Raw genomic sequence first — 11,096 nt, forward strand, 5'->3', positions numbered from 1 at the left:
CTTTTCCTCTTCCATTCTCTCCTTTATTATTACTTTTCCTTCCCTCTCCTTCATCCTCTCCAACTCCTCCTTCTTTCCTCTCCTCTTGTTCATCTTCCACACCTCTCCACTTTCATCCTCTTCCTCTTCTCCCATGCTTTTATTCATCTTTTTTCTCCTCTAACACTTCTCTTCTCTATTTTTCCACATTCTTCTCTTTGAGTGAACAATTTTTTTTTCTCTTTTTGTGAAAAACTTTAAAATAAAGATTAATTTCTAACATTTTACTTCCTTACACATGAACCAACACAATAATCCTCTTTTTCCTCCCCCACTTTTTATTTCTCTAAGTCCTGTCTCCTCTTTCTCCATCTCTACTCCCTCCCTCTCTCACAACCAGCCCCCATCCTCTCCCTTCAGCACCTTGTTCCCACTTTGAATGAATAGCGATGTGTTGAAAGTATTCAGAGAATTCCTGCTGACCGAACCCGACTGCTGTCTCGACATGGAGCAGCTCTACCCAAATAAGGCCGGACTTTAAAACCTGACGTGAGGGGAAGAGACGCACAGACAGGGAGAGCCAGCTGCTGAAAGGCCATTGCCCTTTTAAGGATGAACTTCCCTTTTTTCTCTCCCACTCCTTCTCCTCCGTCATATTCCCTCCCTCCCTCCCTCTCTCTTACACTTGGTAGACTGGTGAAGTCATCTTTCCTCATCTGCTCCTTTTAAGCCGGCATTTTTGGGAGGGAGGTCCCCACCAAGCATATACAAACACTAAGTCAGGCATCCACAGTCGAACCCACACGCTGAGGTAGTAAGCAGCAGAGAACTGACCTTTTCCCTTCACACAGTGAGTATGCTTTTCTTTTATTCCTACATGTGGAATAAACAGCTGGATTGTAAAATGTGAATATGTGTCCTAATATAGGTTGACAGTAGCAGAGGGTGTAGTCATCTTAAAGTAAGATACATTTATCATTCAGCCGCCCATGAAGACATCTCTGTGGAATACATTGACTCTGGATGATTTGCACTTTTGAAATGTTGTGTCCATAGAGTGGTGTATCTTTTATTTACTGATGCATTTAATCTTGTGTAGGTAGTTATATCTGTTAGACTACTGTCAATTTCATGTGAGTAAAAAAGCATGCACAATCTCATAGGATTTGCATTTACAGTTGCAGCAGAAGTTGCAGACATTTCAAAATAAGAGTAACCTCATTTTAAAAGGTCCCTGGCAAGGTCTGCAAATGTAATCAAACACTGCACTTGGATCTATGAAATATGCAATTGTTAAATGTTTTAATTTTTAGAGTGTTTTTCATAAAGCTCTACCAATGTTGTATTTTTCTTACTGTTGCACTCTTGAGTTTCATGTAAAAGTGCAGCAAATTACATGAGATTGATCAGGAGTTGTTCAATGCTTATATTTAATAACCCCAGAAGCTGTGTATATCTGGTGTCTGGGTGAACACAAGCTGCTTTTATTGAAATTTTAAAAGTTACCTTCCTGTGTCGAGGGGTATTCTGATTCCAAATATACTTCTTGTAACTCCCAGTATGAGCCAGATGTTATTGGAAGGTCTCCATGCATCTGGAGAGGGACAGAGGTAGAAAGCCAGGCTTTGTTACATATCTCTGTCAGTAAAATTATATTTGCACAAGCAAATGGCCCACAGCCTTATATGGGCTTTGGGAGCCACGAAGAATTTATGATGTATAAAAAGCAGCCACACTTCCTCATGAGGGCAGACATACTTATAGAAAGACTTGTAGTTTTAAAAAATATAATCAGGACTAGAGTCGAGCAAGCTGAAGATAAGTCTGGTCCAAAAAGTAACCAAGTTACTGAATTGGTGTTACTTCTTTTTGCTTCAACCTCCCTGCCCCTCATCTCTCTGCTATTTTTCTAATTAGTTCAACAGCATTCCTTGTGATCAGTCAGTTTAATCCTTCCTGAGTCACAGGTCATGGAGCTGGCAGTGAGGCAAAATGAAGCAACCAGCTGGGTAGAAGCTTGTGATTTTGTGAGGTACTTGCCTTGGTGGTGGACAAAGTTTTACTCCCAGTCTAGTCTACAAATCATGATTCAATTCTTGTCCTTAACTTTACTTTCACGACTGAATGATCATCAGTCAGTGTGTTTACTGTGCGAAGATATTCTGTCTCCCAGGATGCTACTGTGCTGACGTGGGCTTAACCTCTCCCACTTTCCTGTAGAGTAACATACAATGCATCCTTTAGAATTTCTGAGATTATTACGTGTTATTTAATTTGAAAAGTAACCAGAAACACTTCGAAGGCGTCGCCCATGACCCTGCTAATGACAGCATACACTGACAGAGAAGTACAGGAAATATTCTCCACACACAAGGAAATGTAAACTTGACATTTTGCAATATCCAAAAGCTTGTTGAGATGTTTGGATTGAGGATAACAGATAGGTTATTATTAAAGGCAGCAGAACACCCAGTAAAAGAGGCCTGCAGTAACAGAAGGGAAACATCAGTGACCCGCAGCACCAGAAGCAGATAACACTATCGCTGGCTGCACATAAACTCTGGAGAATACAGAGGCACAGCATTATATAACCACATCCACATAACAGTAAAAAAGGGCTCTGGCATTGAGTCCAACAGGACAGCGCTTTCAAGACTTCAGAGTCAGTTTAACTTCAGCCGAGCAAACGCACATTAGCTTTCAAGTTTGACAGAATTATCAGAGCTGTTAAGGGAGTTGGCCAGGGGTCCAGAAAGTACTTTCAGAGCTTGAGTAAGTCCAAGCAAAGCAAGTACATTAATGTGCAGCTGGTACAAACCAGGGTCAAGTCACAGAAGCACTCACTCTGAGAATGGAGGTCACCCAAAGAATATCGGCTAGATTGATTTCACCAATAACATTAACACTTTAGTTAAGTTTAAGAAGTTTTCTAAGTCATCAAAACCTCTGAAAACATACACCAGGGGCCTAAATTATCACATTTACTTTCAGCACAACAAGACGCTGGTAGTTTATTCAGCCTAAGTCATTATACGGTGGTTAGGTGGTAAATTGTGGAGGATGGAGGTGAGGCAGCATGACGCCATGAGCCCTCAGCCAAATACAGCTGCCACAACCCTCAGACTGGTTTCCTGTTCTGGCATTGTGCAGATTTACCATGGTGATAGAGAAACAGAGCAGGAAAACACAACAGAGAGAAACAGGAGGATGGTGGGAAAAAGGTTGCGTTATCAGGACTGAACAGGGCTTTCTTTTATTTTAGAGTATGCTACTGTTTGCTTAAGTATGCTTTGTGCTAATGAATCATATTCAGTCATTAATTTTATTGGTAAAGTTTATTTTTGTTCAAGTTTTTTATCATAGTATGCTTATCCCTATCGTGCAAAAGCAGATAAATCAGGAGTAGCCAAAGTTGGTTTTTTTTATCACTGACACCAGTAGGATTTTTTTTATGCTTGTGGGAGTCACTTTATAAATTGTTGTAGTAATGGTATGAAACATTAGTGGAATTATTAGGACACACATCAGTAATATAACTCATACTGCAGGTTTGTATGTTTTTATGTTAAAGCTTCTGTTTGGAACATTCAGGTTGTGTTGATTGAAGTGACCCCTCTGTAGGCACAATTCACATCTTGGTTGATTTCATATTTTAAACGTAGTAATAATGTTTTATGATAAAAAAAGTCGTAACTTTTTATAATTAATGTCAAACATGCATTTCACAGTGAACCTTTAGTATGGGCATTTTTTTGGAGCCTGTTTCACCAGCATGCTGTTTATCGCCTTGACTATCAATTACCCTGCAGCATTGTTGGAGTTATGAAAAATAACTAGAGATAGAAAAAAAAAAATTCTTGTCCCTAGTGGTCTCAAATGTATGTGTGGCTCATTGAAGGGCATATGTATTTATATCAATATGTTTCACTAGCAGCTTAAATTGACTCACAGGAGCTTTAAGTAAAAATTATTTTACAGTAAGGGCCTGTGTCCATTTACAATTTCAGATCACCTCCCACTGGCACTTTCTGTTGCAGGGTTACAATAGTTGTCAGTCTGCACTTCGACCGTGGAGTCTCATTTGAAGATATTCCGTGTGCTTCAACTTTGCTTTCATTCAAAATAATTTTACGAAACATAACACGAAAATGATTCATTAGCAGCAGCTCTGGACCTGGAAATAGTGCCTCAAGAAAACAAGTGTTGCTATATTGTTGTTGACAAGTTGATGTGTGAAGTCTTGCCCCTTCTGAATTTTGATTGGTTGGTGAAGGAGGGGTCACACTGATGAGTACTGCAGTGTTCCAGAAGTTGAAGTATAATCATCTTAGGGCATGAACAATCAACCAACGAACAGAGGACAGGACACCAAAGATATTTTTCGCTTTGGATGCTGAGTGCTGAAAGTACAGACTGTATTAGTTTTGTATAGAAAATAGGCACTGCCTCTGCCAGCACAGAAGACAGCGTTAATGGACAGTCACAGGCCCTAAGTATTGGAGATTTATGGAGTAGTAACCAGACATCACAGAAAGTTGTTTACCAGATAAGTCAGAGTTGGTGGAGTTTGGCCAGGTCCCACGACTTACAGCAGGTCCCTGGATGCACATAAATACCAGACTGAGAGATCAAGTCCTAACAAACTTTTGTAAAGCCAAAGATAACATCTGATCTGCATGCTCACTGCGTAATGGACGAATACAAACTGATACGAAAAAAGTTTCTCTCAGCACAAAACATGAGAAGTCATTGGGTGCACAATGTGGTCGACATAATCTGTAGTTCTTCCCCTACAGCGAGCATAATGTGTGTGATTTGCAGATGTGGTACAGAGAGTTCTTTATGAGGCCAAGAATTAGAGGCCAATGGAAAGAGAGACAAGTTGCTGGCATGGTAGACAAACATTATTCTGGAATAATCATTATATCATGACGCATGTCAGTGAGAGTAACAAGGGGGTATGAGTTTGAGTTTGTGTGTGTGTGTGTGTGTGTGTGTGTGTGTGTGTGTGTGTGTGTGTGTGTGTGTGTGTGTGTGTGTGTGTGTGTGTGCCAGAAAAAGAGTGAGGCGCTGACGGCTGAATATAAAATACAGTGTCTGAACTTATGGTTGTGTGTAAGTGAGCATGTTGCCCAGCATGTGTGTTTGGTTCCTTGCGGTCTGGAAAAGCACCACAGGGAATGAAGAGAATATTAAACAAGGCTGGTGGTAACGCTCTGCGGACACTCTGGGCAGGGATCCATAAATGCTGCTGGCACATAGTTTCTAATATGCAGACATTCAGAGTAACTATTTGCTGTGGTGGAAAAAAGGTTTAAAAATACTTTATCTAATTTGACCACAAAGATAAATATGTATTTTTTGCACTACTGAGTCCTGCATTATCTATTTATATATTTTATTTTACCCTCATTTAAAAAGGAATTTTGCATAAAAAAACAAAATCTCTTTTAGCAGGGAGTCCTGGCTGAAGTAGCAGCATGAAAATGTCACATTAAAGATCAAGCAATAGAGTGTAAGAATCCAAAGTTTACATTAACCGATGAACCAGTAGCATAAAAATCAAGACCTGTGCATTCACTGGTCAAATAATCCTTCAATGTAATTCTCTAAATCTTCTGTGCTTGAAACATAATGTAGTTAGGCGTTGTAATTAGGTTGTAAGTCTCTATATTATCAATGACAGCAGCTCTCATCAATGTTCTATAAAAACTGTGAATGGAATGACTTTGTAATCTGAAAAGGGTTCTAAAAGAGCATTTTATTGCCTTTGAGCTCGTTTTACCTTTACTTTTTTTTTGTTTAATTCTTGTGCATTTTGCATTGAATTATTTCCAGATGCAGCACTGGCAAATGTTGCAGCTCGATACCCAAATTTCTCTCTGAAGTTTGAAAAGGGCAAAAACAAAGCTAAAAGGGGAACGAAAATTCCACATTTACTCACCACTTGGACACTACCACGTCTTCAAATCAGACAAAGACAAAGTCCCTCTGATGTCACCCATTGATTCAATGACCACACCATTAACAGGATGTTATTTAGCAACTTATTTAGTCATTGGAAATGATGACTGAACTTATTGTTGTGAGATTTCTTGCCTACATTGTTCCAGGGAAGTTACTTTGTCACGTCCAGGCATGACAAACCCCTCGTCTGGACAGGAGGACAGAAGGAGTTTTTAATCTTAATGGGACCATTTCTCATAAAAGGAACACCGTGCTGAAAAGGAAATGACTGGAATAAAGCAATAAGACAATAAATTCAATGGAAAATGTTTGAAGTCAAAACTGTTGAACCAACTGAACAGTGGGTTCATTTCCTGGTACTCATAGTTTGTTTGGTCGCCTCCTGCTTTCCATCAGAAGGATTGCAGATTTAAGGCACATGTTTACTGGTTTCACTTGCAAGTTCAAGAGGTTAAGCTCACAAGGCAGTCTGTTCTGCAACTTTATGGAAATGTTTCTGCTGGAATTGTGAAACGGCAATTTGATGCTTACACTTTTTGTGATATCTTAAAATATAAATGGCAGAATTATACAGCTCAGCTTCTTTGCCTATAAGTTAGTTTGAGTCAGTATTTCAAGTGTGCCCTCTTTAGGCCTCATGGTGATGTCATTGAGACTATGTCTATGGTTTTATATCAAAATATGAAATGAGATTTTTTTTAAACCCCAAAAGCTCCCTCAACGTCTGAAGAGTAATCATGTTACTTTCTGTAAAGAACATCTAACTGGATAAATCCAATGACTCATGGAAAAACCCTCAGCATACATCCACCAACACAAAGGAAGTCTATGTACTGTTCAAAAATAAAAACTTTATTGCTTCCTGTGGTGACAACATTCACCCTCCTGTGCCGGAGATGATCCTTTTCCAGTCAAACCCTGGGCTTTAACATTTGACCTTTGACCCCTCCCTTAGGAACAGGAAGTTGAAGTGACCTGACATCAACATGGCAGCAAAGGTTGGATGGTGCAGACAGCACTTTGTTTCAGGGTTTTTGCACTTGGCTGTTGGCCCAAAGGCAAATACAGAAGCATAAGGCAAAAAAAAAAAAAGAGCTGGCAATGACATGAGGCAATGTGATGACAGAGACCAGGAGGGGGAGCGAGTGTGTATCCATGTGTGTCTGTGTGTGTCTGTGTATATCTGTGTATATCTGTGTGTGTCTCTGTGTGTAAAGGAGAAAATATGCAAAAAATGAGCTTGCTGGTATAGAGCTCCCATTGTACACCACTCTGTCTCAGACATACAGGTCCAAATAAGGCTGAATGGTGTGCATTAGGAGACCTTGCTGTCCATGCTATTTTCTGGAGAGGGTATTCAATTTAAGTGCTTAACATTTATGCTTATATACACGCTCTTCACCTGCATGTCCCCAATGTTTATATTGGTGTATATTATAATACCTGTCTGTTTTTTTCCAAGTAAGTATTTACTGTCTGAACCATGGTTTTATAAGGGTGTTAATGCAGAAAAAACACCAAAGCTTTATGTTGTTGTTGCTGTCAGTTACCAAGGATGACAGATAATGTGGCACAAAACCAAACCATTTACCATTCCTCTTACTTTTATTTCACTTATATTGATTTTTCGTGAAAAATTCTTTACCCTTTCCTTCACCCAATCTATCGTCCATACTCCCCGTCCATCTCTCCTGCACAATCTTTCCCCCCATTCTCACCTCTCAGGGAGTCGGCATGTCTAACAAAGGTCCATCCTACGGCATGAGCCGGCAGGTTCAGGATAAGATCGACAGCAAGTACGACCCCGAGCTGGAGCTGATCCTGGTGGAGTGGATCAGCCGTCAGTGTGGTGCTGGTGTGGGAAAGCCTGAGGCAGGCAAAATGGGATTCCAGTCCTGGCTTAAAGACGGCTGTGTGAGTGCAACATGTCTGTTCTGATGTCCAAAGGTTGATAAATCCTTTAAAGCATCTTTTTATATTTGTACCCCTCTGTATCTCCACAGGTTCTGAGTGAGCTGATCAACAGCTTGTTTTCCAGTGACAAACCTGTCAAGAAGATCCAGAGCTCAACCATGGCCTTCAAACAGATGGAGCAGATCTCACAGTTCCTCAACGCTGCAGAGAAGTATGGCGTCACCAAGACTGACATGTTCCAGACAGTTGACCTTTGGGAAGGTTAGTGGAGTTTGATGTTCTCCATTTCTCAGTTTCTGCAAATATTTACTCCTTCAGCACAAATATTATGTTGGGTTAAATGCTGTTTAGATTCGTCATTCCATAGTTGAATCTTTATCATGTGATCAATTCAATGATCAAATCATTGGAGAAGTAGCCAGTAGTATAGGAGTATAGCATCTGCAGGTTAGGTAAAAATGGCCAGTGGGGGATGACTTCCCACTTATGAGTGTTGTCAGCCATACCTATTTATCTCTGGCTGTTGATGTCTTTCAGGGTCCGGGTGTTAAGCTGATTTATAGTGCTGAATTATAACCTAGTTATAGCTAATGATACTGAGCCATCTTTTAGAAATGCACTCACAGCAGGTCAATTTGGGCATAACAGCTACCAGTGCATGTACTTGCAAGTTGCTTGCTAGGATACAGACAGCGAATGCGGACTGTATGAAACAAGGTCATCGTCTCAGTTATGGCACTAGTTGGTTTCTGAAGATAGTCACCGTATTGAGGCCTTCGCCTTGCCACCAAGCAACGGGATACATGCACCAACCAAGTGGCAACCTCCAGTCTGAAACGATGAAGCCCATGCGGAAGTGTTATAAACTACAATTCATTGAGAATCCGCTTGAGGCTGGCTGCAGAAACACCAGAAACCACATAGACATGAATAGTAAAAAGACGATCTTTGCAGCATTAATAAACATGTTTACAGCCTGGTTCAAAAAACAGCTTGGCCCTACGAAGCTAATCTCTCTAATGGCAAACACTGTACGGGGGGTGACTTTTTTTCTAATGTGATGGTTCAGAAGATATTAAGATTACGAGTTTTGCCCAAATAAGGACATGACTGACGTGACTCCCGGTCGGGAACACATAGCTGTTGGCTCGGAGGCTCAAACTACGTCACACTCTGCCTGGTTGAGTTCTGCATTTCCAATATGGCTGCTGCCGTCGACTTGCTTCAAAACAGCTCTCAGGAACAGATGGGTGACGTCAAGGATACTACGTCCATATTTTATAGTCTATGGCACCAACCTGTCAGTCAAATAAGCCACACCCCTAATCATGTGTAATCATGCATAACTCTTATAATACTTCATAACTCTTTAGCATAAAGCAGTTGAGTTATGAGGAAAATAACCTCTGTACAGATTACATAGATAAAGAAATTAGGTGTGGAGACCAAAACTATGTTCTTACCGTGATGCAAACATCTTTAATTCTGCTGTACAAATTGGCATTTAATTATGGAGTCTCGTGGGGCCTTCTTTGCTTTCGGAGCCTGTCTCAAGTGGACACATGAGAAGCCGAGGACTGGCTTCATTTTTCAGTGGCGAATGTTTCCGTTTGTCAGAAATGTCAAAGTATTTTGTTACTCACCATTCAGTGACCGATGGAAAAACAGATCCTGTTGGCAGACAGCACAAATATTCTGTTTAAAGCAGCAGTTATAGGCTGTAATTATGTGTTCAGCCAATGAGCTGTCAACTGAAATGCTCTACAGGATTTTTTTTTTAGGTTTTGTGATTGTTGTGAAGGATTGTTTTTGGATCAGATTTAATTGGCTATTTAATGAGACTAACAGCTGTAATATAAATCCCAGAAACTTGATACATTTCCAGAAACTTTGAGCACTCTGGTGATGCAATGAGGGGACAATCAGCTTGACTACAATGATACAAATGCACGTATTGTAATAATTCTGGCTTTGTGTATCCTTGGACAGGTAAAGACTTGGCAGCAGTGCAGAGGACCCTGTCAGCCCTGGGCAGCTTGGCCGTCACAAAGGATGAAGGCACATACAATGGAGACCCCAACTGGTTCTTCAAGTGAGTCCAATACATGGAATGGAACCTGGAAAGTGATCATAAAACAGTGACATTTGGCTTATTCATTAAATGGCATTTTGATAATGTGTTGCAGGAAAGCACAGGAGAACAAGCGAGATTTCTCCGATGACCAGCTGAAGGCAGGCAAAAGTGTGATCGGTCTACAGATGGGGTCCAACAAAGGAGCCAGTCAGGAGGGCATGAGCTACGGAAGACCCAGACAGATCCTGTAAAGTCACTGTGCAACAAATACCCAAAACATCCCCCACCCCTTGCGCCGTCTTAGAGCCTGTAAACGTCTAACTGGTTCACTTAATTTCTCTCACCACAAAACTCTTTCTGCCTTAGAGCGTAGTTCTGAAAAGATCCTGCTTCCTGACACTTGCCCTGACCCCTTATGTAAATGCGTGCACTGGTGTACCACTGCTCAGACCAGAGTTTACATCACTTCATTCTTCCCCTTGTAGTTTGGACCAGTACAGTTGAGTTTCGTAGTCTTAATAAGTTAAACTAGAACTATTGAATGACCAATGCATTGCCTTGGAGGTTGAAATCAAACTGGTTTTGTGAAAGATGAGCTGTTTTCCCTTACAAACAGTGTTCATATGAGGCTAAAGATATGACCACTTTCATCTGGCAGGTTTTGTCTTCCATTTCCCACAATGCTATGCCTGCTGTATCAGCGCCAATATTTTTGTACATTTGTCTTATTAAATAAATGCCTTTGAAATACATTTGTGACTTGACTGTGTGATTATGAGAAGTTTTCAGAGTTGTGTAGTAGTAGTAGAGTTGGTCGTCTCTCAATCGGTTGGTCAAGGGGTCCCTTCAGGGCCACCGTACTTCTGGCTTCATATTTCAACACCGGAGGTTGCTGCTGGTGCTGGGTGATACCACACTTTTATGATTCGATACGATACCGAATACTTTTTTGGCAATTTATTCAACACCCGATACCGATGCCAATACTTCCAGTGATTTAAAAATAATTAAAAAATGCAATGCTTGAAAGACAACTCCAATGACAAATACTGTCCATTTAACATTTAACAACTTGAATGCAAATCCTTTGGTGGCCTTTTTTCAAACAATGAAATAAATTTAGAAAAACACATAAATAATTTCACACATTTTGCTCAAATTC

The 11,096-nt window shown here is 40.5% G+C and overlaps 1 protein-coding gene across 2 annotated transcripts; it reads left to right on the forward strand.

Annotated features, from left to right (window-relative positions):
* Positions 1 to 688: 688 nt before the first annotated feature.
* tagln (transgelin) lies at positions 689 to 10,686 on the forward strand. Of its 2 annotated transcripts, XM_034701133.1 has the most exons (6): positions 689 to 829; positions 6,902 to 6,944; positions 7,672 to 7,860; positions 7,950 to 8,121; positions 9,850 to 9,952; positions 10,047 to 10,686. In XM_034701133.1, exons 2-6 carry the CDS (start codon positions 6,933 to 6,935, stop codon positions 10,183 to 10,185), a joined length of 615 nt encoding a protein of 204 aa, XP_034557024.1. In that variant the 5' UTR covers positions 689 to 829; positions 6,902 to 6,932; the 3' UTR covers positions 10,186 to 10,686. The 2 variants fall into 2 exon arrangements, with proteins under 2 accessions (XP_034557024.1, XP_034557025.1); XM_034701134.1 differs by lacking the exon at positions 6,902 to 6,944 and having other exon boundaries at positions 690 to 829.
* Positions 10,687 to 11,096: the final 410 nt, after the last annotated feature.

The sequence above is a fragment of the Notolabrus celidotus genome, chromosome 14 (genome assembly GCF_009762535.1).
Source record: "Notolabrus celidotus isolate fNotCel1 chromosome 14, fNotCel1.pri, whole genome shotgun sequence".
NCBI classification, from domain to species: Eukaryota; Metazoa; Chordata; class Actinopteri; order Labriformes; family Labridae; genus Notolabrus; species Notolabrus celidotus.